At 49.0% G+C, this 25,523-nt stretch overlaps 13 protein-coding genes across 13 annotated transcripts; 5 read left to right on the top strand and 8 right to left on the bottom strand.

Moving 5' to 3' along the window:
- The first annotated feature begins 430 nt into the window (after positions 1 to 430).
- BO88DRAFT_196062 (retropepsin-like aspartic protease) lies at positions 431 to 1,716 on the top strand. Its single transcript, XM_025701838.1, has 4 exons — positions 431 to 585; positions 668 to 777; positions 830 to 1,580; positions 1,643 to 1,716. The coding sequence occupies exons 1-3, from the start codon at positions 567 to 569 to the stop codon at positions 1,523 to 1,525; spliced, it is 825 nt and encodes a 274-aa protein (XP_025557581.1). The 5' UTR covers positions 431 to 566; the 3' UTR covers positions 1,526 to 1,580; positions 1,643 to 1,716.
- Positions 1,717 to 2,251: 535 nt separating this feature from the next.
- BO88DRAFT_195916 (uncharacterized protein) lies at positions 2,252 to 3,578 on the top strand. The gene is made up of 4 exons (XM_025701837.1): positions 2,252 to 2,750; positions 2,807 to 3,072; positions 3,127 to 3,359; positions 3,448 to 3,578. The coding sequence occupies exons 1-4, from the start codon at positions 2,453 to 2,455 to the stop codon at positions 3,503 to 3,505; spliced, it is 855 nt and encodes a 284-aa protein (XP_025557580.1). The 5' UTR covers positions 2,252 to 2,452; the 3' UTR covers positions 3,506 to 3,578.
- Positions 3,477 to 4,725, bottom strand: BO88DRAFT_408950 (NAD(P)-dependent alcohol dehydrogenase). The gene has a single exon (XM_025707835.1). It carries the CDS (start codon positions 4,648 to 4,650, stop codon positions 3,652 to 3,654), a length of 999 nt encoding a protein of 332 aa, XP_025557579.1. The 5' UTR covers positions 4,651 to 4,725; the 3' UTR covers positions 3,477 to 3,651.
- Positions 4,726 to 5,347: 622 nt separating this feature from the next.
- BO88DRAFT_375659 (acyl-CoA desaturase) lies at positions 5,348 to 6,726 on the bottom strand. The gene is made up of 2 exons (XM_025704345.1): positions 6,459 to 6,726; positions 5,348 to 6,391 (listed from the first exon to the last, which is right to left on the bottom strand). The coding sequence occupies exons 1-2, from the start codon at positions 6,694 to 6,696 to the stop codon at positions 5,364 to 5,366; spliced, it is 1,266 nt and encodes a 421-aa protein (XP_025557578.1). The 5' UTR covers positions 6,697 to 6,726; the 3' UTR covers positions 5,348 to 5,363.
- Positions 6,727 to 8,248: 1,522 nt separating this feature from the next.
- Positions 8,249 to 9,016, top strand: BO88DRAFT_475712 (uncharacterized protein; the record flags this gene model as incomplete). The annotated part of the gene is made up of 1 exon (XM_025711890.1): positions 8,249 to 9,016. One exon carries the CDS (start codon positions 8,249 to 8,251, stop codon positions 9,014 to 9,016), a length of 768 nt encoding a protein of 255 aa, XP_025557577.1.
- Positions 9,017 to 9,362: 346 nt separating this feature from the next.
- On the bottom strand, positions 9,363 to 11,447 carry BO88DRAFT_475711 (uncharacterized protein; the record flags this gene model as incomplete). The annotated part of the gene is made up of 1 exon (XM_025711889.1): positions 9,363 to 11,447. One exon carries the CDS (start codon positions 11,445 to 11,447, stop codon positions 9,363 to 9,365), a length of 2,085 nt encoding a protein of 694 aa, XP_025557576.1.
- Positions 11,448 to 12,851: 1,404 nt separating this feature from the next.
- BO88DRAFT_352616 (uncharacterized protein) lies at positions 12,852 to 14,126 on the bottom strand (the record flags this gene model as incomplete). The annotated part of the gene is made up of 2 exons (XM_025703597.1): positions 12,852 to 13,861; positions 13,922 to 14,126. 2 exons carry the CDS (start codon positions 14,124 to 14,126, stop codon positions 12,852 to 12,854), a joined length of 1,215 nt encoding a protein of 404 aa, XP_025557575.1.
- Positions 14,127 to 14,567: 441 nt separating this feature from the next.
- Positions 14,568 to 16,252, bottom strand: BO88DRAFT_420026 (S8/S53 family peptidase; the record flags this gene model as incomplete). The annotated part of the gene is made up of 4 exons (XM_025708423.1): positions 14,568 to 15,188; positions 15,301 to 15,586; positions 15,639 to 15,976; positions 16,031 to 16,252. 4 exons carry the CDS (start codon positions 16,250 to 16,252, stop codon positions 14,568 to 14,570), a joined length of 1,467 nt encoding a protein of 488 aa, XP_025557574.1.
- A 684-nt stretch (positions 16,253 to 16,936) lies between these two features.
- On the bottom strand, positions 16,937 to 17,702 carry BO88DRAFT_491926 (nucleotide triphosphate diphosphatase NUDT15; the record flags this gene model as incomplete). Its single annotated transcript, XM_025712885.1, has 3 exons — positions 16,937 to 17,228; positions 17,327 to 17,532; positions 17,609 to 17,702. 3 exons carry the CDS (start codon positions 17,700 to 17,702, stop codon positions 17,025 to 17,027), a joined length of 504 nt encoding a protein of 167 aa, XP_025557573.1. The 3' UTR covers positions 16,937 to 17,024.
- Positions 17,703 to 18,015: 313 nt separating this feature from the next.
- On the bottom strand, positions 18,016 to 20,126 carry BO88DRAFT_375652 (solute carrier family 7 protein). Its single transcript, XM_025704344.1, has 4 exons — positions 19,689 to 20,126; positions 19,124 to 19,635; positions 18,907 to 19,068; positions 18,016 to 18,859 (listed from the first exon to the last, which is right to left on the bottom strand). The coding sequence occupies exons 1-4, from the start codon at positions 20,008 to 20,010 to the stop codon at positions 18,284 to 18,286; spliced, it is 1,572 nt and encodes a 523-aa protein (XP_025557572.1). The 5' UTR covers positions 20,011 to 20,126; the 3' UTR covers positions 18,016 to 18,283.
- Positions 20,127 to 20,878: 752 nt separating this feature from the next.
- Positions 20,879 to 21,955, top strand: BO88DRAFT_375649 (uncharacterized protein; the record flags this gene model as incomplete). Its single annotated transcript, XM_025704343.1, has 3 exons — positions 20,879 to 21,357; positions 21,431 to 21,677; positions 21,740 to 21,955. 3 exons carry the CDS (start codon positions 20,879 to 20,881, stop codon positions 21,941 to 21,943), a joined length of 930 nt encoding a protein of 309 aa, XP_025557571.1. The 3' UTR covers positions 21,944 to 21,955.
- Positions 21,956 to 22,476: 521 nt separating this feature from the next.
- BO88DRAFT_447445 (PLP-dependent cysteine synthase family protein) lies at positions 22,477 to 23,878 on the bottom strand (the record flags this gene model as incomplete). The annotated part of the gene is made up of 3 exons (XM_025710372.1): positions 23,365 to 23,878; positions 22,614 to 23,290; positions 22,477 to 22,545 (listed from the first exon to the last, which is right to left on the bottom strand). The coding sequence occupies exons 1-3, from the start codon at positions 23,420 to 23,422 to the stop codon at positions 22,477 to 22,479; spliced, it is 804 nt and encodes a 267-aa protein (XP_025557570.1). The 5' UTR covers positions 23,423 to 23,878.
- A 1,108-nt stretch (positions 23,879 to 24,986) lies between these two features.
- Positions 24,987 to 25,398, top strand: BO88DRAFT_458659 (uncharacterized protein; the record flags this gene model as incomplete). Its single annotated transcript, XM_025711058.1, has 2 exons — positions 24,987 to 25,261; positions 25,323 to 25,398. The coding sequence occupies 2 exons, from the start codon at positions 24,987 to 24,989 to the stop codon at positions 25,396 to 25,398; spliced, it is 351 nt and encodes a 116-aa protein (XP_025557569.1).
- Positions 25,399 to 25,523: the final 125 nt, after the last annotated feature.

Below are 25,523 nucleotides of genomic sequence, written 5' to 3'. Positions count from 1 at the left end.
TTGAGCAGGTTGGGCTCTTTATGTACTTTGGACAGAGCAAATGCAACTCTGGGGCGTCTGACGATCGGCTGAAGGCCAACTTACAAGAGGTTGGCCCCACGCTAATGCAGTATTGCAGGGAAGGCAATCCTCTAGTTCTGCTCATGCAAAGGAGAAGAGGGCAAAGCCGCAGCGCATGTTATGAAAGTGATTGGACAAGGCACATTGCAGGGCCAGAGCGATGTTCTTAGGTGGGCTGAGCTGCAAACACGGCATGATTTCCAGTGCTTCCATTTCGTATTCCAAACAGGCCAGGAAACCCGACCAGCCAGTAATCTCTTGGACCTATTGTCACATAAGGTCAGGCGCGAGGGATAGATCGGTTGTGCCTGTGCCACAAGCTAAACTTGTCTTTACTTCCAGCCCTTCCTGACTTAACCGCATGGCAACCCCCGCCCTTCTAGCGAAGCCCAGGGTTGATAACTGCCGGCTCACCCGGGCAATCGCAAGCGCGACCGCCCGTAATGGCTCCAGATTCTTAGCCAACCTCTGTATAGACTTAGAATTTCATCATAACCGACATCGCCATGCCCGGAACATACCCATGTAAGTGCTGCTTTGTTAACCGTCGTTCTGCATTGCAATCCCCGCAACTTGCAACACAGACAAGGAATTGACCGGCTTTCAGCCCCGAGACCGACGGTACCACGCGAGCGTGGCAAATCGTGGAAAAATGAGAGGAACTACAAAAAGGCCATGGGCCATGGCCACAATCAAAGTGGAACTATAAAAAGCCATGTATGCTCTCTAGCATCATATGAAATATACTTGGTGCTAAAGTGCGAAGTAGGCCCTCCGGATCGCGTTGAAGGGAACCAAACACTTGTTTCTCTTTCCCTTCTGGTTCAACCAAACGCCCAGGCAGCAGAAACCCTCTCTACCTTCGCCTCGGGATTACTACCCGTCAGAAAAGCGCCCACTTTCTCCTGAATATTGGGATATAGCGGACGTCAAACACTCTCAAATGCCTTTGGATGAGCCAGCTAAGAAAGAGAGGGTGTCGCATGAAATTCGCGAGGGCTTCCAGCACACCGAATTGTGTGAGAGATTAACGGGAGCTAATCAGACCGTGCCTGCTACTAATCCAAGAAAGCGCGATGATCAGGAGGGTGTTTTGAAATTTGATTTTATCTACGACATTCTCCTATTCACTTTCGACAAGCAATTGAGGCGACGCATGGTAGTGGACTTTGAAACAGAGGCTAATTTCATGGACCACGATGTCTTCGAAAGAATGAATGCCCGCATGGACCCATATGATGGCCCGCCAACCCAACTTACCACTCGCGGGGAATTGACGCCCCTCGGTAAAGTGCAAGCAACATGGATTATTGTTGGCTACGAAACGCCATATTGTGCCGAATTCTACGTCGTGAAAGGTACCAGTTTCGATATTATCCTCGGCACTACTTCATGTCGGGCTATCGGTCTTTCCTCTGTGGATCCTATGGTTGCCACACGACTCGATAACTTGGAACAGACATAGCGACTACACTAATGTACACATAGAATGGATTTGCTTTTATTTGCTGGCGTTTACTGTATGTACATTTTCTGGGATAAAAGACTGGCTCTATCTCACACAATATGTCGGAGAACACAGGGGCGGGCTGATTGGCTCGAAATCAAACTTTTCTACCTGGCAGTGTTGCTACCTACGTATTTCAGAGCTTAATAGTAAAGAGTGTGCTGGTCAGCCTGCAGAGCTGCCCTATGCGTTAACTGGCTTGTCAACGTAAGACCGACTATCATGTGAATGACCCAGTCATAAAGGAACAAGTCACTCATGCGGGGTCCGTAAATGCAACTTTCTACCACACTTCTAGTGCGCACATTAGAACACATGAATCTCAACGTATTACAGGGACGAAACTCAAATATTGCTTCGCTGGAGCATATCAGGCTGTCGCTCTCATTTAGCCTTATTGAGATTGCGAAAGGGCTGCAAGTGTCATCAGCATACAAAGGGGAGGCCTCACGTCATATGCCATGCTCACCAGATGTTACTTAAATACATAATATCGTGACCCTGCACCATATGATTGCAAGGATAGCCCGAAAGGGAGACGGAGAAAAGCCTCGTATGTTACGTGAAAAGCCTGGTCACGGTAGCCAGATATTACCCGAGGAGATGGTGTTATTTGCGAGTCTGCCTTCCCTTCGCACACTGCATAGAACTAGCTTCTAGTCAGATTCTAAGGCTTCCTGAAGGCTGTGGGATGAGGGGTAGACGAGTCACAGCCACACGGGGCACGGGGGTTCGTACATATTTGTACAGTAGGCTGAGAAGGTCGAGGCCCTCCAAGATGAGCAAATTCGTATAAGTAGACATTATTTTGAGTCTGCTTCAAATTGATATTCACTTAGATATGATGAGACACCTACATATGAGAAAACATAATAAGCAAGAACAATGTCAACCGCTAACCTCCGTCCCGTCGAAGGATACGACAAACTCGCCGCGTTCATAGAAGCCGACCCGGGCCTAGCGATTTTCCGACGTTTCACAAAGCTTAATATTAAAAGTATCCTCTATTACCAAGCAGAGATAGCGAACCTCGAAGAGGAGCTTGACTTTCTCATTCAGGATGACAAGGACTCACAGGACGAGAAGAAGCAGCTATATCCCTTCTCCGTACGGGACCTAAAAGAGGGAAATCCTACGCAGTGGTCGAAATTTCAAGAAGCGCGGGATTTGATGGACAAGTTTAGTTAGTTTTCACCACCCATTTGTGGTACTTGGAAGAACCCCAATTTGACTGAATAGACCATGCTATCATTCAACAACGGGAGCTCATGCGTCTCAGCACGCCAGATAAATGTGACTTGAGCGTGCTTCGAGAGTGGCTTGACCGGCCTGAAGGGGGAAATATGTTCTTCGAAACAGCTGCCGAGATGGACGTCTACCACGAACGGAACGACGGTGACATGATCGCCCTGTTTAGCAGACATGAAGGTGTCGATAATCTGACTCGACTGATCTTCAATCGAGTTGTTCCTTGGTTTCATAAGCGCTGGGGTGAGAAATATGAAGTAAGAACTCTTGTTGGGTAATTTCCATCAGGGAGCTAATTTCTATTGAAACAGAGCAATGAAAATGGCGCCTGGCAGTATAGTGACAAGAAGATCAAGGCGTGCACCCACTTCTTCAGTGTCATTATAGCCGCGGTGCTGCCTGCATCGTCAATGATAGTACTATACTTCATAAAGAATACCGCTATTAGGATGGTCACTATCATGCTGTATAACATCGCCTTTTCCCTCGCACTGGGCTTGATGGTCAGGGCTCGACGGGTTGAGATCTTTGCCGCGGCTACTGCGTGAGTTGTTACTTTTCCTATTTCCTCTCAATAGCATCAAAACCTTATCGCTCATCAAGACTTAGTATGAGCATGCTGACCCTTCTAGGTTTGCTGCGGTGAACGTGGCTTTGATTTCGAACTCGGGAGACTGCCAATGTTCATGAAACCCCAATATCGATTTCGACAAATCTCGGCATCATATTTCCATAGCAGTAATTACAAGATACCCAATAGACTTCCAAATAAACGCCATTTTGATTACAGTGACCACTACCCCCACGCCAACACCAACACACTCTTCGGTGAGCATCTACTCCACAACCAGAACCCCACGGTATCTCATCTTCCCGCCTTCCAATGTCTTTATGGCATCGTTCACGCCATTCACACTGAGAGGATACTTCATCAAAATAGGCTTCACACCATGAAGCGCCGCAAAATCAAGCATTTCCCTATGTACCTGCCTCGCGGCAACAATGGATCCCTGCACACGCAATCCATTCGCCAAAAGGCCCATATACGGGAACTTGAAGTCCTCGTTATCCACTGACAACGGCGAAATGACGGCTCCAGGAGCAAGAACATTAACATAGAGCTTCCAGTCCGGCTGGCTACTCGTGCTAACAATCAGATTGTTCAATGGCTTCCCAATCTTAAGCTCCTTCGCACCCTTGGTGGCATAGAACTCCTTCGCACCCAGCTTCAGCGCCTCTTCTCTCTTATTATCACTACCAGAGAAGACAACCACATCGCAGCCCATCTTCGCCGCAAACTGAATAGCCAAGTGTCCCAGCCCACCAATGCCAACAATACCAACCCGTGAGGTCGGCTTAACGCCACCCACATGCAATGCATTCCACACCGTCGAGCCACCACACATCAGCGGCGCGGAGTCCTCGTTGGAAATTCCATCAGGGATCTTGAACAAGAACGACTCGCGCCACACAGCATGCGTGGCAAATGACCCCTGGTCGAGGTTGGCACTTCCGTACATCTGTCGCTCCGGGCACATTGTCTCCCAACCAGTTAGGCACTGGGCGCATCGACCGCAGCAGTCATGTTGGTAGCCCCATCCAACACGATCGCCTTTGCGCAGTCCGTGGACCTCAGGGCCGATTTCTTCGACGACGCCGGCACCTTCGTGGCCTAGGGCCATGTCTGCGTGTTGGTAGTGGACATCGGTGAAGCAGACGCCGGAGTGAGTGAGGCGGACGAGGACTTGGTCGCGTTGGAGATCGTCGCGGTGGGTGGTGGCTTTCTGGATGGAACCATCTTTGGATCCTTTGAAGACGGTGAAATCGTAGCCCATGGTGGATGTGGTATGGATGTTCTGATTGGTGTAGTTAAATATAGAATTGATTTACCTTGCAGGAATCTAATAATGTCTTCGTCTGCGAGGTCCCCAGGATCCGATTTTATACTGTAGGTTAAGCAAGGGGAAGGCATTCTTCATGATGTCACCATCAATTCATGGTGGAGAACTCGAAGCCCCATTGAGCAATCATCGATGGAGGGTTGCAATGAGCTCAACATGTGGATACGAAGCTCTAGGTCAACTCCCGGTTGCTCCGGGGGTTCAATGGCAATTCTTTGTCGATTTTTACGCGGTACCTCATTCAACCTGGGAAATGATTATGATACTTTGTAGCAATGCTTATCAATCTTGAAGTGTATCTTTGTCTTAAGGTGGGGAGCACTTACCAAGTGAAGGGATAGACTTTCGGCTTCCGCGGATGTCTGTGATGGCTATCGTTGGGTTGCGATGCCGTCATGCCGCGGCTTCTGGACTCTTGAACTGACTCAGGAAGGAAGGTTACGATTCTAACGGTCGCATTGCACGTGGAACTAAACAGGTTTCGTGCATCATGCTCTACGGAGATACAGCGGGCAAAGGAAGCAGATCTTGGGGGTATTTTGTGATAAGGACTTCCATCGACCTCCGAATTTCCTAATCGGGACAAACCCTACCATACAACAAGTCTATGAAATCAGAACAACAAACCCATCATACCTCAAAATGCCCTACATCTCCTTCTGCGGCCTCTTCCACGCCTCCACCTCACACCCACCCCTTACAACCGCCACCCTCATCATCGACAGCAGATTATGCGCCGCATTCGAATGATAGTACACACCCCCATTAAACATAGCGGTCGCATCCTTCCCAACACCAGCCTGAATCATCGCCTTTCCACCAGGATGTTCCTTCACAAAGTCCTCAACATCATGCACAACCCCAGCAACAACGACCAAGGCCCTGCTCTTCGCCCTCTCCACAAACTCCTCCCACTCCATAACCGGCAACTCACTCAAAGGTGTCCCCCAATCCAACTCAGCCCGTTTCCTATCAACCTTTTTCTGCAACTGCTGCACCCTCCCCTTCTCAATCTCATTCTCACGAAACATCTTCAAATCACGCGCCAACCCCACCTGTCCCCAGCACCAAATAGCCCACTTGGTCGGATCATACTGATACCACCGAATCGCATTGCGATAATCAGATGGAAACTCATGATGGAAGTTATGATATCCCTCGCCCATTGTCGCCAACGCCGTTACGACATGATCACGAGGTGAATTGCGATCATCAAACGGCTGTTCACCCAGCCAATGAGCCAGGGAGTTCACGCAGAAAGTCGCCTGTTGCACGAAGAAGATTCGCAGAATGCCCGCGTACACGAACCCGCCCCACCAGTCATCCCAGATGCCTGCAACCAGCATCGGAACGACAAGGCCCATGAGGATAACGATCTTCAAGAAGTGCCGATGCTGCCAGACAACCACGGGGTCGGCGTTTAGGTCCGAGATATCGGTCCGGCCGAACCGCTTCGGGTTCTGCTTCAATATCATCCAGCCGAAGTGCGCGTAGAAGATGCCCTTGTGTACGGAGTAGGGGTCTCGTTCCGTGTCTGTGTACCGGTGGTGCGAGCGGTGCAGGCGTGCCCACCAACGCGCTGAGCCTTGGACGGAGCCACCGGCCGCGAGGGCCAGGATGATGCGGAGAGGGAGGGTTGCTGTGTAGGATCTGTGGGCCCAGAGGCGGTGGTATCCTGTTTGATATGGTGGGTTAGGAGGGATGATGCGAGATGGGGATTGAGATGTGATGATGAAACGCACCTGCTGTGACACCTAGGGCTGTAAAGAAGTAGTAGGCTACTGCCCAGATGGCCGTTTTAAGTCGTAGAGGGGTCCAGAGAGCTTGGATGCAGCCGTAAAGGGGGATCAGGACAATCATGGTCACGTTCAGCCAGTTGACATGTTTGTGCCAGTTTCGGAGGGTGATGGGGGTGTCGGCGATGTGGACTTTGGAGACATGTCTGTCTCGAGCAGGGGGTATATTGGTCTCGCCTGGCATTGTAACTGGCTGGCTCTGGGCCGTATGGTGCTCTGTACTTGGGATGTACATGACGGAAGCTGCGCGGTCTCTACTATATATGGGAGGGACAGACAGCCGCACGACCAGACCGTTGAGCCAAAGGCCCAGCGTTAAGCCCGAGGCATGGCGTCAATTTCCGCTACTGACAGGTTGACCAAGGTTAGGACAGTGATGAGTCGTAGTATGACAGTAGCAGCAGCGAGTGGTTGGGAATAGAAAGGCTAATATCCCTCCCCAATCGGGGCCAATGGGATTATTCTACGGATTCACCCGTACAGGGAACAGGGGTTCACAAGTGATTCATCGCTAGAAATATTCGATGCAAATGCTGTTGAGCAGAGGACTCGGAGAAAGTTCTGCGCTGATAGCAGGGTATAGGGTTCAATTCATCTGCTATCCGTTGGGACCCCAACCACTCTCCTTTGTTTAATGGTGTGGAGTTCAAACATTTGGTTCAATGAGTGGAGAGAGGGGTCGAAGGATTCGTTCAATGGAACTGGCTAAACAGCCAGGTTATTGGGGCCTATAATGACATGGAGAAGTATGCCCTGATTAGGACAAGGGCATTTCTCGGGTGAAATAGACAGGTTTGTGAGGTTTTTCTCTATTCCAGTAATGAAATTGAGAATGTGTTTGGTGTGGTGAACCGGTGATAAGGCGGCGGGAGATATCATCCACCGGTCGGCCTATCCAATCGCGATCAAATAATCAAAAATCACTGTACTAAAAATAGTTATTACCGAGGTCAAACAGACACTCAACAACTTTGCCATGAAAGCACTCACTAGCATCGATGTGCTGCTGACGGACTTTTTTCAAATTATTAATTTGTTCTACTATGTGGATTCTTGAGTTATTGGAAAAATGACTTCAGCCCGGCAGGCTATTTGTTTCCTGCACGAATTGCAACATCGAATTGAAATAGTATGACAGTACTTTGTTCTTGCCCAACCCAACAGCAGGCCGAAACGCACAATAAAGTAGGCTTTGAACAAGACATTCTTTCCACTGCAATGCGCTAAAGCCACACATGCTTGTGAAACAACCGCATAAAGCGTGGATTTCCATAGAACACTTCCTTTTCAGACCGACGTTTTCTTCTTCGCAAGGCTCTTGCGAAGAACATATGCCATCTGTGCTATCATCGAGTACACCCTAGCACTTCAGCCCTAGAGACGACGATAAGAGACATGCGAACTCACCGGAAAAAACAGTGACGGATGTCACCTGGTCACTAAGTAGTAGAGCCTGATATTCCAGCCAACCAGTCTTGCCGGATATTTCCTATCTTAGCCAGCACATATCGCGTTCTTTCGGTAGCTCCGACGTATCCTATACATGTATGGCTCAGCTAGATTGCCGGGGGCTTCCTTTGAACTGTTATCATTTCTCCATGGCTATTCCTATATGAAGGCCATACCTGCCGCGGGGGCCTCAAAATAAATCTATAATCCCAATCACAAAGTACAGTATCGGACCTGTCAAATATTTTCCCATCGCTTCATCGCCATTAAAGTCCGAAGTCCGAACCATGAACGAAGATGCCGTGCTCGATACTCCCCTATGGGACGACACATGGCTTCCAGTTCCAAAATTAGACATCGAGCCAAACGGACCCCTAAAATTGCTCAACATCATCCTGGATCCCAAAGATCCTTGTAATGAACACAAAATCATCTCGACGCATGACCCGAACATTGCCTTCAACATCACCGAGTTCGAGTATCCAAACATGGACAATACAGAGCGCCTTCTCACCAGGGGTGTTAGTAACGCCCAATATCCTGGGATTTATGGACGCGGCGACGCCGTCAGTCTCGACTGCTTCTGCAAGTCTCTCAAGAAAACAACCGTCAATAATGAGTCCGTACTCGAGAGTATTCTGACAAGAGCTACAGAGCCAAGAGTTAGGGAAGCCCTCAGAGACATTCGTCGTAACCCTGCGCCCAGGCCTATTTATATCATCACCGGTATTAAGGTCGCTACTGGGGGAACTATGGATAGCGTGTGGCGTCAGTGGCCGGAGAAAAGGGCATGTATGGGTCATGATAATCATCCTGAAGGAGAAGTGCGTTTCATGGAAGAGAGAATAAGAGTGCCGCCCAGTGCTTGTAGGGCTGATCACTTTGAGTGGAAGGATCCTATTATATTAGCTTATCAGGTGAAAGATATTGCGGCAAAACCAGGAAGTAGGACGTTGGAAGTACGCGAGCATACTGAGTATGTGGGGTTCAGAACTGTAGTCGATCTGCTGCAAAATATGGGTCGAGTGGAGGCGCCTCTTGTTGAGACGGAATGAGCTAGGGATTACGCGTTGTTGGTGTGGTTAACATGGGTGTTATCTTATAAATGCTGATCGGTTAGGTTAACTGAAATGCAAGAATAGTATATATCATGGGCTTGCTTGGCGGATGTGCTGAGGTAAAGCCTGGGGGTGGCTTTTGCAGGATAAAGTCTAGAATGGGCAGTCTTCCTATGATATTGTTCTTGAAACGTACGCTACTTTTAAGTAAGGGTGTGGAACATGATGCCGTCACCAATTTCGATAAGAAGACATAGGGTGAAGCTGGATGAGGGAATACATGCCACTGATGCAGCATCACAAAAGAGAAAGGCGACGAAAGTAAAGGCCAAAGAATGCGAGCTTACACAAACCACATCTTAGTACATTTGTTCTCATCCCAGACACACCCTGACATGATCCCATGGATGTATGCTTCGCCAACAAGAGACCAATGTCCTTGCGAGTCCTTCGCTTCTCTGGCTATCAGAGGTACTTTGGCTCCTTTGCAGAGCGTTATCGCATCACCTTTTCGAGCGGACGCAGGGGAAAGCCCAATGTATCCCATCGATGTCCGAATGACATGTCGATTCCACACATAGGAAAAATTAGGATTTGATGTAAAATCTCCAATACGCAATAGCCCCGAAAAGTCACGCTTTGTCATCATCGCTCGAACAAGAAGCACAGCAAGATTGTGTGGTGTTAGGAACAAGATCCATGGCCAAGCTGGCAGTCCCCAGGACTGGAGTATTTTGGCACCATCTTTAGAGATCATATCAAACCTCTGGAACTGCTTTTTCTGACTCTCATGGTTCTCTGGTGTGACATGACCAGCAAGGAGGGTCTGCCAATAGGCGTCCAACATGTCTCCTCCGCCCACATATTTGGCTTTTACACGGGCTTTGGTAATCTCTTCCCATCTGAGGCAACATTGTAAGAATTCCACCATGGTTTCCATTCGTTTTCTGTATTGTTTGTAGTGCTGAAATGTCCACGTGCTTGGTGGTCGTCGGTCTGCGGTGTCGCTTACTTCCTCGATCCGATCGAACACAAAGCCTTCTACGCCCATCACAGTACCCTGGTGTTGGAACTCAATGCTTCCAGTTGTTTTGGTATCTTTCGAGGCCCGAAAGTGGCGCTGGTTCAGTAGCAAGCAGCCTGGGCGTTGGCTTGCGGCCCAATCTGGAATCCAAGATGGCCAGTCATATCGGCCTTCCACGTTACCAACGGGACCGCTAAGAAGGTCCAGGTTCCCAGATCTTCTGAGCATATTCACTGAAAGCTTCTTGCAAACCTCTCTGTATATAGTTTCCGATTTGATCTTTCTTTCTTCATCACTCCACTTGGGGTTTTGCTCTGGATAGTCAAAGCTCTGCAGCTCTAGATCTTGGAGTTCGGACTCGTCGACAAGGCCGCAAAAGGCATAGATTCTGTCAACTAACACTGTAGCATCACAATTGTTGTTGCGAAGGAGAATATTCAACAGAGTCGACTTTCCAGCGGGCACCTCTTGTCGAAGCTTCTCGACCACAGCCATGTGACTGGGGAGCGGAACCCCAGCGAGAGGTCTGATTGGAATGGAAGGGACAAAGTTCAGCGCGCGAACGAGCTCGCTCCAGGGTATTGAATAGCCACCACAGACAATGCGGACATCTGGTGGCAATGTTGCTTCTTGCACCACCCATGCGCGTGTGAACCATGCCCGTTGGGTGAGCGCTGTGAGTGCTTTCCAACATTGACATATTGTCCATTTTACTCCGGCGTCGTCCAACTGTATCATTGTCATGAAACTCGGTGTCCCTTGACCACTTCTCGGACCCCCATCGCTATCAATCACGAGATCGTGCTTATCCCCCAGGTTCTCTTGGTGATATGCCACACTGCAAAGCCAGTACGCTGCCACGAACGCCCTTTCAGTAAGCTCTGTGGGTTCTCCAAGCCAAATGATTCCCTTAGCACACCTTCTATAGATATCACCCATGAGCTTAAGCTGATGAGACTTCTCTTGTTTGTCATCTTGATTGATACAGATGCGGTCAGCCCATATAAATCGCGATCTTCCCTTGAACTGGCTGAAAACATCACCAGGGTCTTTCCTCACCACGCCATCGCGGTTATCATTAACATCGATGAAAGTGCTGTGGTATCTGCGTACTGTCGCATTGCAGGATGGGTACCGCAGCCATTTGAAGGCGTCATAGAGGCTTTCACCAATGTCGAGGGGGGCATTTCCAACTTTGATCCGTGCATCTCCTGCTTTCGTTCTACCTTTCCTCTTTGAGTATCCTTCATACGGATCTCCCCACGTATAAGAAATGGCTTCATATGGAGGACAATCATCGAGAGAGTGGATATGGATGTCACACCGAATCTCCTCGTCACCCCCTCCAGAATGTAATTCAAGGAGGCGAATTTGCCTCTCTGCAAGTGGGCTGAAATGGACCATCGGGAAGTCACTATAAGCCAAGCAAAATATAGCGAAGTGATAAATATTAGAGATGAGTCTTTTTGATATATCTCGGGATTATAACCTTACTAGAAGGCCTGATGTCCACCATGCACCGAGCTGGTTGAAGAAAGCTGATGCATGCCGCTCCATTAGGAACGATCGGCATATTAATCCATTTAAGCAGCTGTCGCACATGGTGCAAGGGGTACGTATGGTACTTCTGCCTTTATCCTAGCCCTCGAATATTGTTCAAATGCGCAGCTGCCTGATACTTAAAGAGACAACTTTCATTGGTAGATTTTCTCAGCGCGGTCTGATCGGAATTGGTGAATTGAGTTGGTGGGCCAAGAGGCGCTCTGCTGATGCTCAGAAGAAGATCATTGGCTAGAAGTGGTATAGTCACTATTATTCTGTGGCCAGACTGCCAGACTGATATGCTAGCAAACGACAAAGAAAATAGAACCACTCATAGTTGCGCACTAAATAGAACGTTGTCATAAATGAATAAATTGGGCGAGTATAATTTTTTCTATTCTTTCTCCCCTTTTTTGGGCCGAAATGTCGTCACTTTTGGAGCGCTCTGTATCACTGATCAAGTAGCTGAGCAGCTTCTACAGTATCTCTTACACCTGACCGACGCAATACCTGGCACATGTCCAGTATACCCAAGTACTATGACACCACCATTTATTTCACAAGCATATTCATCTCCGCGACGCTGGTGCTGTCTCATGCGTTTCCCTTTGCGAGAGACTCAATTACTGCTGCAACAACACCGGAAAGGACAAGACTGCCCCCCTTTATTTCTTCGTAATTCATATCACTACCCTGCCATGTACATATGGATAGAAACAGTGGTGGATGACAGGGCAGTATGCACGCCTGTGGGGCTGGGCCCAAAAGGACCTCCATCGCTGGCCACGTATGCTGCCACCTACGTGGCCATGATATATACCAGTAGCTCTGGTTTGTGGACAGCCGTGCCATTTTCCGCGGCTTCTTCTACCCCGAGCTGGTCGGGTAAGGCATATTCCGTATTTTCTGCTTCTCGGGTCACTGAACAGACGGGCTGGTTCCTCACTCAGCCACGACACACTTATTGATATATCTATTTGAAGAGAATTTTTCTATTTTATCGATTGCTGGATACCTCCGCGGGATGAATCAAATTCATAATGTTTGAATGGCAATAACTATCTTAAGTTGGTTGCAAAGGGGACATGATGAGATTCTATTTGTGAATTCCACTTGAAGGCTAATGTTGCAAACTAATATACAGTCAATATTGGCGATTGCCACTCTTTGTACCCAAATCTCAAGCAGGGTAAGAAGTGGAGCGTTTGTCAAACATGTAATTCAATCATAATAGCAGCTATAGGTGCATCATTTCCGATGAGATCATCACCGTGCATTAGTCGCCGGGCCACTCGGACTTGTTGTCGATTTGTCCAAGTAGAGTCTCATTTGCGGTGACACAGCCTTTGGAGAATCCTGGTCTGCAAGCTTACGGATCTCAAGAGGCCCAAAAGAGCTGCGGCAAACTTCAAGTCTGGACGGCGATGCGCGGGCATACCCAGTAAGATTGTTGAGAAGACCCGCCAGCCGCGAAAGATGATCTTTATTATCACGCTCCCAGTTCAAGAGTTCATCCTTCATGTCTGATACGCGCACGCTCTTCATGACCCCTTCCTTGTGATATGCCACTGCGACGTTTGAGACTTGTGATGCCCAGAGTCGAGGGAAGACAGTGTTTAGATGGAGCTTTCGAAGTTGGCCATGGTGATTGTACATGGACCGTAAATCGGTGTGGAGGATTTCGTTCTGAGCAACTGGCTTGCCGCCTTCATGTACCTGCAACCCGCTGATGCCTTCAGTAAGACTGCTGATGTTTGTCGTGTCGGTGTTGGTGGATGCACTTCCGCCTTGAAAGTCCAAATCCTGGTTTGGGATATAGGCATCTGACGCAGAGCGAACGACCATATTGATGCCTGCGAAATTATACCGAACAATGCGCTGATGGGCCTTGTATCCAGCGGCTATGTCTTCCCACTTAGTGTATCTCTTCGTGAACTCAGCCTCGTATTTATGTTGAATATCAGACTCAGGCAACCAAACCGGCGCGGGAACTTCTCGTCGGACAAGCACGACCGTCTTGCCGATGCGCTCCATGATAAAGCGAATCTCAGAAGTTAGACCACGGATAAAATCGAAGAGATTTCTAAGGGTGGCCGAGCAGGTCACGATGTCGGTACGTTTAAGATCATACTTCGAATCCTGCCGCCGGATGGCTTCAAAAGATGCCTCCCAGGGATGAGGAAGTTCATTGATGGGCTTCGGGTTGGCCCATTTTGGATAGCCTGTCTCCTTGAGCTTCAGAGACTTCTTTACTGGAGTCCAAAGGGGAGGTCGACCTGAGATCTAGTGAGCTTTAGGTCTTCCAGAGGCAGTGTGGCAGTAAAGAACAAGTATACCTGGGATCAAAATTGATGATTCCCCTGGATCCAACCGTGTGTAGGATGCTAGATAATTGCAGGAGGTGATGCATGGGCTTTTTGATGACGGTTTCACCCTGTCCGATTCGAACTTGGCCAGCACTGGGCCTTTTGGTGGAGAGAGTGACTCGAGAATAACCTCCGCTCCTCTTGGGTGATTCCACGCCTTCTTACGGCGGAGCATTCTCCCGTGCACTGGCCTGTACATATCTGGAGGAGGAGTGTTATAGTATGAGTAGAGTACTTACCACGATGTTGGTGGTATGAGGCAAGCTGGATCATTTAGAGAAGACAGGTGGATCCGGTTGGTCACCTTCCCCGACCGGGGCGGGGTTCCCAGCCTCCCCTTTAAACTCTCCTCCACAACAACTCCGGATATCCACAACTTTAATATTGCCCATTCTCTATATTGCCCACATTGTACTTCTGTCTCGGTAAACAAAGAAGAATAGTCGATCAAATAATATTACTGGCTAGTCAAAGCTCGTATATTTTCCATCGCGCGCGCAACACAACAATGATCGCCAAGAAAATACATATATTCTCCAAGACGTCACGTACTTCAGTCCCAACGGTCTAAAAACTCCTACTACGCTTAAACATAGAGGCCTTGTCCCAGCCGACATCATTTCCGAACGACCTGCGTCCGCAAATTTGCAATTGCCACACGGATGATAGCAAGACGAATTTCATCATCCCTCTCAAAGAACTCAAAAGGGGCCACATAGTGGCGCTGATTACCTCGGTTGACAGCGATCGCCTTGAATATCTGCATCATACCTCGCTTGGTACGGATTTGCTTGCGGATATTCTCGCTGGAAGCTGACCGGTCAGATAGACGATGCTGAACGTACTGCAGGAGGAGTGCTGCAATGCCAGCCATGATGGGCGTGGCAGCAGAGCAGCCCGAACAGGGCTTGGTTTCATCCACGGCATGACCCGGAATATCATGTCCTAATGTGCCGTAAAGCCGACCCTCGTCGTCGACCGGAGGAGGGTCGAATTCGTCCACAAACCCGCCGGCACTGTTGGTAGCCCGTACTGAAATGACAGACTCCATGCTGGCTGGGAACATTTCGTGTCTGTTGGAGCCGTCATTCGCTGCGGCTGCGAAGAAGAGAAGATTGCCCTTCTTGATACGGATCGCTTCGGAGATGGCATCTCTTATGATTTCATCTTCGTTTGGGAATCCTAGTGATAAGCTTATGATGTCGACGTTCAGTGTTGTTGCTGCATGAAGAATAGCCTGATGTTATTGTCAGGAAATATGCAAAAATATGGAGAGACTAATGGGAGATCACCTTTGCCACCACTACCTGAGACGTTTCTAGATCCTGGCGTCTCTTAATCACACGCACTGTGAATATCTCCGCCTTCTGGGTCATCTTCATTAAAAGGCTGGTCATCGCGGTGCCATGCCCGTCAACATCGACCGGAGTACGCGAGTTCTCGACCCAGTCAACCCAGTGGCCGGACAGACGCTTCTCCTCATGAGTGTACATATCGAGATAACTCGAATCAAGGCTGTATCCGGTATCAAATACGGCGATCCTCACGGGGTGAGCGTCATGATCCCGCATGGATAGAGGATGAAGCATGCGATTAATCCGTTCAACCTGCGCCAGCCAGAACTTTGGTGTCCACCTGTCCATGTTAGCATATGACGAAGGGGCATCAGGGTAGGCTTTTGGCTTACTTCGATAGGGCACGAGGTGGATCTAAAAGCGTTCTCGGGACAGGGGCAACACGCCCACTTGTCTTGTATCCCTCTCCAGCCATTAATACGCTGGCTGATGGGTGCAACGTGCCTTCATCTAGCACCACCGGGTAAGAAGGAACATCTTGCCGAGGCTCGCAGCGCTGGATGAGCTGTGTGAGAGCATTTATTGCTAAGTTGGTCTGTGAAAACACCTTCAGGCTCTTATCTAATTCGTACTGAAGCCTTTCCCCGTCTTCCTTGGACAGTGTATCGCGAGAAGCAATCATCTCAAGGGTACTGCAGTCATTTTTCTGACTCCCCCAACTACCTGAGAGCTTTATTACAAGGGAAATTAGCTATGGCTTTGTTCACAGAATCAGGTCACGTACCGAGCAAGCTTTTTCCAACAGTCTCACCACATCATGCAGATTTGCTGAAAGCGAAGCACTTGAAGTTGGGGTGACTCCGGATGTCGAATTTGCGAGAAGAAACAGTTGAGTCCCCAGTTGACCGAGTTGAGGATTCCTGCTATCACATCCCGACTTGATGAGCTGGCTTCCTATCCAAGGGAATGCCCTAGAAGCCAAAACAGAGTCTTTGAGATCAGCCATCGTGGCTTATGGGTCTGGTCGTGATTGATGTTCTGAGAGATGATTGTCCTCACAAGTGACGGAGGATGTTTCGTTATTTATGTCCCTCTCAAACCCTTGCTTGATTGATGGCGCGAAGATTGTCATAGTAGTCGCGTGTTCAGCTCAGCTCTATTTGTGGAGACTCTTCTCATGAGACTCCATAGATTCGCCCACGTTGAAGTGCTAGCAACTGCCAGCGGTTATTCTTGATAAGTACAATGACATTTATAGAACCGGAGATTGTCTCATGTATTTGAGCCAGATTCCCAGAGACTGATATTATTGGGTCATGGTCATAGCGACCCCTTTGATAAGCGCCCACGTCAAATCCGCATGGTGTAAAACCAAAGTAGACCGGCTACGATAGTGCACTTCAAGCGCGTAGAATGTCTTGCTGCGCGGGACGCCCACATAACATCGCAGCCAATGGACACTCAATAATGTATGCACATGAAGATGTGTAACGACAACCCCTGATCATTCATGATAATCCTTAAGTCTGTAGCATCGACAGAACCTCTGTAAGCGCTGTAGATACCGAAGTGGGGAAAATTTCATGCGCCTGCACGATATACCCCAAAATAGAGCAAGCGCTTAGATGAAACTTCTGGGAAAACGGGTTTATATCCCCCATAAATGGCCACAAGACCATTGTTTGTCTTTGCAGAACTGCATTAGTTTAAGCGCTATCTATTTACGTATCCGCCCAAAAAAAATGGTGGAATGAACGGGAAAAAACACACGTCCCCTTTCAGCATTTGACAGACTGATAAATCTCCAAGGGGTCGAATCCCACCCTCTGCTGCAAAAGATTCAAAATCGGCTTAAATAACACCCTCCCCTCATACTCCTCCATCTTCCCCAGACGCTCCGCTTCCCGCTGCCTCTCAATAGTCACCTTCATTTCATCCCAAGTGACCCACTCCCAGCGAACACATTTCTCAGGCTCCATGACCTTCAAAACAAAACGTCAGTATTCAATCGCTCCTCGAATAACACCACCAGAAGGTGACTCCAGAAAACAAAACAAAAGAGGAAAATAAACAAACGTACCACCGGCTCCGCATCCTCATCCACAAGCCTACAGCCCACAAAAATCGTGACATAATGCTTTCCTCCTTCCATATTGGCATTGTTGATCGCCGTAAGGAAGCGTATATCAGTTACTTCGAGGCCCGTTTCCTCTAGAACCTCTCGAGCTGCACAGTCTTCAAAGCTCTCGTTGAATTCGAGGTGGCCGCCCGGATGACCCCATGTTCCTTGAGACAAATTAGAGCGATGTCTCAAGTAGACAGTATTACTGGAGCAAATCAATGGTTGAAAGTTAAATCTTACCGGCGCCGAGACTCCCCTTGCGTCGGCCGAGAATGGTCTGGCCATGTTTGTTGAAGACGTAGACGGCCACAGCGACGCGAATTGTTTGGTCCATGGTAGTGCTTTTTGTGACGAATGTCTGGGTAGTGTACAATCGATCGATAATTACGTCGTTGTTACAGAGAGTGTCCTGCTTTTTGGTTTGAGAAATCTGATTTTACATCCGGTAAGAAAAGAAGTCCGTGGGACAGTTTTGGATGCGGGCGGTGACTGGCGATAACGATTGCGGATAGACTCGTTTCGCCAAGAAAGGTTACCTTTGATTGATAAGATGCGCGATATTGGGTTTATGTGTCGATCCATGGTAATTATAGCCATTTACCACAACTGTGCAACCGGAAACTACTAATCAAACTAAATTTGCTATTGCGGTCACAGACGAAATTATGCACATCGATTGCTCCGGTTCTTCCCCCCTCTTTAATGCACACTGCACTAGCCTGAGGGGTCACGGGTTTCCTCAAAAGAAGCCTTGCCATCAAATCATAGTCTTGTATGATGTACATCGCGCAATTCAAAGTATGTGTCAAAATAGTGTATCAGGTTTTGAAGAACCACATTGAAACGAGCAGAAAGATTTACCAAACGCAGACCTGAATACCAAGGAATCGCGAGGACTTCCACTTCTACCCGAGTCTATTCGCTTCTTCTACTCACCCTCTCCCTCCGAAGGTAAGCCCGCAGGTAATAGAACCCCATACCGATAATCCAGACCGAAATAAGGATTACCGCTTGCAGAGGTGCGAAGACGGCTCCCCTCACCACCACAAAGCCACTGACGAGGGCGAAAATCAGCGGAATAGCGATGAAGGGCTTGTAAGGCCGATGAAGATCAGGCTGCCGGAATCGCAGAAGAATGGCACCCAAGACGGTCAAAAAGAAGAACGAGTATTCTCCAAGACCATTGAAGGTGAGTAGCGCGCGAAAGTTTCCGAACAGGAGGTACGGGATTGGCAGCAGGGTGGCCAGAATTGCGGCATTGATGGGCGCGTCCGATCGAGGAGCTGACTGAGAAGGTGGCTCCGGGTCAGGAGGCATTCCTACGTGTCCAAGCACACCCAGGAACCGAGGGAACCAATCCAGCTTCGATGCCGCGACAATCATGCGACCGGCCACAAAGGAGTTTCCGAGCAGGGAGCCGGCGACCACGAGGCAGATCACTATGGCAGCGAGGATACCAAACGCTGGTCCTAGGAGGTGGGTTATTGCGGTCTGCATGTCATTAGCGTATGTAATCAATGGGAGAGTGGTGGACATACGACGGCCACGCTGTCAGTGGTCGAAACGATCTTCCATGGAAGAAGAATGTAGTACGCGGCATTAGCGGCAAGGAAGCAGAGGATTATGATGGGAAGGGCAGTGTTTATAGCCAAGGGAAGCTGACGAGCAGGAGCGGAGAGCTCTGCGCTAACGTAGATTGCCTGTCAGAAAATGGTGAGTGTTTTCACAGACACTTTGTAGAGGCTATATGCCTACCTTATCCCAGCCCGAATAAGCCCACAGAGCACCATAGAGCGCGGTAGAATAGTAACCTAGCGATTCCCACCCGTGCATGGAGCTCCAGTCGATCTCCCGACCGTCCGGAGTCCAGGTGTTCCTAGATCCAAACCAAGAGTGCTTGAGCCAGTCATTTGACCCAGCATCGCGGTTGATTCCGGAGACTTGCAGGATGACGACGACTAGACCAGCCACCACAATTGCGGCAATGGCGATGAATTTGGTCGTGACTGAAAACCCATTCAATCGGGTGCTGACCTTGGTACTGATGGAGTTGGCCAGACCGATCACCAACAATACAAGAATGGAGAGCAGTTTATGCGAAAGGCTTCCAGCCTGATCGGTGACACCAGCCGCGGAGAAGATGCTTTCAATAAACACGATGCTCAAAATGGCCAGCGTTGCAGGCATCACGGCGATGATCCAAGTCCAAGCAGCAAGAAATCCAAAGACATCTCCGTAGATGTATCGAAGATATGGTTGCACGCCTCCTATTTTACAGTCAATTCAGTCGATATACCTGATGGCAATAGAGTGAACCAACCTTCGCCCGGAATAGCAGTGCCTAGCTCGGCCATAGTGCTGGCACCGGTCCAGGCCAGAATGCCTCCGACCAGCCACACGATAAGCGCGACTCCGGGGGATGGAACATTTGTGTCGATGGAACCTGGAGAAGTGAAGATACCACTACCGATCACAATGCTGATGACGATGCCGAAGGCCTCGATGGCTCCGAGATTGCGGGTGAACTTTGGGCCCAATGCGGAAGTGGACTCCGCTCCGGGTTCAGTGCCATCGGTCCCTCTGGAGTCGGCCAGGAGCGGGCGGCGAACACCCTCCTCTTCCGACTGATCGTGCGGAGACATAGAGGGCAATTGATGACAGTTGTTCAGGTTAATGAGTGGACGTTAATGACACTGAAGGGATGGGAAAGAGGGGAAGAGACCGGCAGGATCAAAGCGAATCACGCCATCGGCTGGCGCGAACGTTTCATGCACGTCTGGCTTGATCACTTGCAGGGAGAAGAAGAAGCTACCTCTCTCAGGGCGGTGACTCCGATAACATTGGGGCATTCACAACATTCCCACGTGACTTTTCCTCATCTGCCTCTGAAAATGCACTTTGTCGCAAGAAATATATGAAAAACACTCAAAAGGTATAGCACTGGCTGTGTGTATTTGCTTTGCAAGCAATCCACTAGGTGTCATACCCACTCTTTCGGGAGGGACCATTAGCGTGCGGACCGCTCAATCACCCATACTAAGAGTTTGCAACAACAAGGAGGGAGGGAGTAGAAGACTCAGCATAAAATATGTAAAATACTAATTTCCTAACCATTATCATTGCCGCAAAAATTGTTCAAATACAACTACTCGCACCATACTCCTGAATTAGAAAACTACAAAGGTACCAAAATTGTCCTGCCTAACGCGAGCATAGTATCCTAGCCCTGTCATACACTTCAGTTTCTCATCTGTAAATTTAAATTAATTTGTGACTATAAGAGCACGCCAGTGCATGCAATACATTGTTAAAAGGTTAGAGAGTGTGCACAATGCCACTCATAGCACAATTCACGCAAGCATACAAAGCAAAAAGTGATGAACACTCGCTTAGGATTCTAGCGTGAATACATTCACTTCACGCCAAATTATACACGATGAAAAGCAACGCTAATCATCTCAGCATGATCTCTCATCCAATACCTACTGCACGTATCGCAAGCTGTCAATCATGCAGACCGATCAGCCACCCGAGATGCCACCCAACCCGAAGGATGAATCCCGCACCTTAAGAAACATCAGAAAGATCATGGAGAAGCTAGAAGGTCGAAACGTCCTCAACTTCATATCCCCTTCTTTTTGCGATACAAACAACATAGTTCTGCTGCCCCTGGATCTCGAGGCCAAACACCATGGAAAGGGTAAATCTTCAACTACTCCTCTCCTCTTCGAACCTCTTCCAATCGAAGCTTTGCACACCTATCCCATCGACCCTCACCCCTACACTACGATAGACAAGCGTGAAGACTCCTGCTTCACTATTAAAGACTACGCAACTATCAAGAAAGACTCGTGCGAGTCATATCCGCCCTTCCGCTTGAAAGAGATTGCCATGAAGCTAGAAAGATGGATCCATCTCGCTCCACGAACTCATCGCTATTATGCCGCGCCCGCTACTTTGACGCATATTGGGATCTGGTATCCGTCCATGTGAGTAAATTGTATCAACCCAATAATACATTCAAACAATCCCATGGCTCTAATGTGTTGATGAATGCACCAGCACAACCGACAAATTGTACGCCCGGACATCCAACATTTATGACAAGCTTGGACAATATCTGTACACTGTGAATCGCTTTTTCGAATGTATAGATGATAGGTACCCATATATCGTCATGATCACTCAACATTGGTGCCAAGAGCGATGTCCTGAGAACTCTATGATGCGATTTGAGCTTCTGGGTATACTTCAGACGATGCGCACCCGTCTGGAGCAGGATGAAATAGATTCGGAAGGGATGGTGCCTGTATGTTTCTACATCCCCTGCAATAAATGTTAGAGTTACCGATCACTGACACCCAAAAATAGGTCCTCATGGTCTCGTTTACGATACCCTCGCATGCCCGGATTCTGCAGGCGCATATGCACAATGGGAAGTTGGTTGTGGCGCACAGCCGCATCTATAGCTTCGAAACTATGCGTGAGGCGCCGATGGATCTGTTCACAAGATGGTTGCTTTCAACTCCTGTTGGGTTTTTTAAGGAAACTGAAACGGACGACCAATACCCTTGAATTGAATTGATGGATATGAAGGACAAGTGGAAGGCGATGGTGGTCCATAGGAGAAGTTGTAAGGGAACCGAGGAAGCCTATCTCGCAGAGAGATTCGGGATTATTCGCTTGGAAGATCGGTCTTTCAGATTAGCTTGATGGGTTAGACACGGAGTATTCAAGCTTAATCAATAATATTGAAATTTTAGCCGGTCTGAGTAAGTCTTTTTCTGGTACAGGTCAACCTTGCTCCATGGAAATAGAATTATGTGATAGAGAAGAAAGTTCAATTCCGGAGGAATGTGCACACAAAGAACCGATAGAGAGTCGGAGGCAAAAGGTTCAGGATCACAAATCTAACTGGGGCATATCGAGAATTGCAAGGACAGCAAGACCGATAGTCGATTTTGAACACATGGTTGCCAGTCGTGTTCCCGGAGTGTCTGAATTCGGTCATTTATATCAACTAACATAATAAACCAGGCAGAAACAAGTAAATTTTGGTATTAGGGTGGCCAAGAGCAATTATGTGGTTATTTAAATTTTCGACGACCTCAAGCATCCGCGAGGAGGTTTCCGTTCATAAACTTTAAGCCCGTATCCACGGCGACGGTAACCACCGTCTTGCCCGGACCCAGTTCTTTGGCAAGAGCAATGGCCGGACAACATTAAGACTAGTCGAGGTTCAAACCAGTAAACCTTCCTCACGAGCCAGCCGCCTGCACATAGCACGACCTTCTGCCTCTGAGATTCCTCGTGCTTCATCATAAAGCTTAGAATCCAGATGTGGCGGCACAAAACCAATTCCTATTTCCTCGACGCTATGAGATCCAGTGCGCCCTTCAGTAATGACAGGAGAAGAGGCCGGTTCGATAACTACAACTCTTGTATCCGGCCACTTTGACTTCAAAACGCGTGATACTCCCATAACCATGCCGGCACCTCCAATCGTACCGCAGAAGGCATCAATATCACCGGGGAACTGCGCTGCCAATTCCTCCCCAAGAGTTTCGTAACCAGGCAGGGCATCACCATTATTGAACTGATCAGCAAAGTAATGGCCATCTTCTTGTGCGATCTCTCGCGCACGGCGCACCATGGAAGGAATAAGATCCGCCGTGATGGTTCTAGTCTCGCTATGAACAATGTCAAGGGTGGCGCCAAGTGCGCTCATAGTTCGCAGCTTCTCAACTGCAAAGGCATTAGATGAAACCACTCTAAACCGGTAACCTTTCACCGAACAGATGAAGGCAAGAGAAGAGCCAGTGCTGCCACCAGTAGCTTCGACGACTGTCACACCAGGCTTTAGCGTGCCACGGCGCTCGGCTTCTTCAATGATAGATCTGGCCATGCGATCTTTGTACGAGCCTGTCGGATTGAGGGATTCAAGTTCAGGTAGACATTTGCGTGATCTGCTGGGACGACATTGCGGAGGCGAACACCTGGAGTGTTCCCAATTGCGTCCAGTCCTGAGTCCACGGGAGGAGGCGGAGAAGGCATGATTCTGTGCTATGAGGTTTTTGCGCGAGCTCACAAGTTCAGGTCCAAACAGAACGAAGGAACTTTCAGAAACACTCATCCTGATATCTGTGCAGCTCTTTCAGGGTCTACTTATGGCGCGATTACTAACTGGCTTTTCATTAGTGATGAAGCTTGGTTTGGCGGGGCTGTTGTCGATGTGAGTCAATAAGAATGAACATCCGGTTCCGAACGAATCTTCTTTCTCCGCGGATCAAGGCATATGTCTTCAAGAGATGTTCAGGCGATATCTTATGAAGGTAACCTCAAGACGTAGAAGTGGTATGTCCTTGGGGACTAGCTAGTGGCCACTTGCCGAAAGTAACGCGGAAGCAATGGTGTCGGAGATAAGAAGGATAGATTTCAAACAAATCCCTTCCTGACTGGGCTACATATGAGGCCAACATTGTGCTTTCTTTATCCCATAGTCGAAGATCGATAAATCAATCTAACGTCTACCCCTTGTAACACTTGAGTTAAGTTCTGTTCACAGGAAAGTTTCTCAGCTAGGGGTGTTTGCATTGTTTGCAGGTAGGAAAATGCCAACGCTTGGCAAAGTCTTAGTGTGGCTTGGCAATGGCGCCCGATCCCGCTGAGTCATCCAGACCCGGGCCGGCTCATGCCGAAATCGGAAGGCCAGGCCGAATCATCTCGACCGCGTGCATCTGAATCGGATATCAGCCACAACAACAATTCAGCGAGACTTCCCCAGGCCACTGATCAACCCATAACGGTCATTATGACTCAATGAAGCGAGCCACGACTCTCTCAGCGCTGTGGCTGAGGCCATGATTTTCGTATGCCCCCGCTTGGCGCCTCCTCTTGAGGGCACTAGCCAGCCCTGTGCTGAGCAGGAGTGGGTCGAAGTACGTACGCTTTTTCATCCACTTGTGGCAACCAAGCTCACCGTGACCATAGGGCTTTGTAGTGGACATTTGTCCAGACTTCACAAGTCCTCTAACGCGTCTTGCGTGACTCGCTTCACAATGTAGTCAACGCGTACGGCCATGTCATCAAAGTTTCATGATGCCCATCATCTCTAGATCGGGATCTTCCACATTGCCCCCTTACGGGGCGACGACGAGATCTGAGCCATGCTGCTCCTGGCTTAACCCATGGTACTATAGCATCGCAAGCGAATAGGGCGATACCTCGAAGGTTCACTAGCGTCATAGTCCGATTAGCTCGGCGATAAATCCACATCGGCCATAGGCAACATCGTTTCCTTCGAAGGCTATGTCGTCAGATGCAATATCCAAACTGGGGAGAGGACCCCTCAATGAGCGTCATTTGCACCCAAAATTATCTCTTATCCCTCTTCGCTGGCTCGCAGACCCTATGTGGTCTCCACATCCCTAATGGCGCCTCCCAGGGGACCACGAGTATAAGATCCCCCACGATCTCTCGTTGACCCCTCACTCATTCTTAACAACATCTACCAGCCACACATTCTTATCAAACAAACACTTCAAACCTTTCTTCCTACAAACAATCAACATGGGTCTTTTCCACCACCACCACGAGAACCAGCACGGCCCTGGTGGCCATGAAGGCCCCCACGGCGGTCCTCAGGGCGGTCCTGGAGGTCCTGGAGGTCCTGGCGGCCCTCACGGCGGTGGCCCTGGTGGTCCTCATGGCGGTCCCGGCGGTCCTGGTGGCCCTGGAGGATTCGGTGGTCCTCATGAAGGTCCTGGTGGCCACGGAGGCCCTCACGGCGGCGGTCCCGGCGGTCCTGGTGGTCCTCACGGCGGTCCTGGCGGCCCCGGTGGCCCTCACGGAGGTCCCGGCCGTTTCTAAAGCCCTGACGGACTACAACTCGAGGTATGCGATGATGCTCTGTGGTCTCATTCTTGAAAGGATTTAGCTGACTGTTAGCGAATAGTTCCAGAGATGATCGATTCGTGCAACCATTCGAGCGAAGTGACTATATTCCATTGAGTCATGTTGGATATGATTGAAATTTTTGTGTATATACCATGGTCGTGATATCATAATGATACGTACTCATTATTGAGAAGTGAGCAATTCTGGTGTGGTTATGGACGTAAATGAGGGGGAGGATGCCGTATGCACGTAGCATTGA

The sequence above is a fragment of the Aspergillus vadensis genome (assembly GCF_003184925.1).
Source record: "Aspergillus vadensis CBS 113365 unplaced genomic scaffold BO88scaffold_36, whole genome shotgun sequence".
NCBI lineage: Eukaryota > Fungi > Ascomycota > Eurotiomycetes > Eurotiales > Aspergillaceae > Aspergillus > Aspergillus vadensis.
The sequence above is the reverse complement of the archived record's forward strand: the minus strand, read 5'-3'. Positions and strand labels throughout refer to the sequence as shown.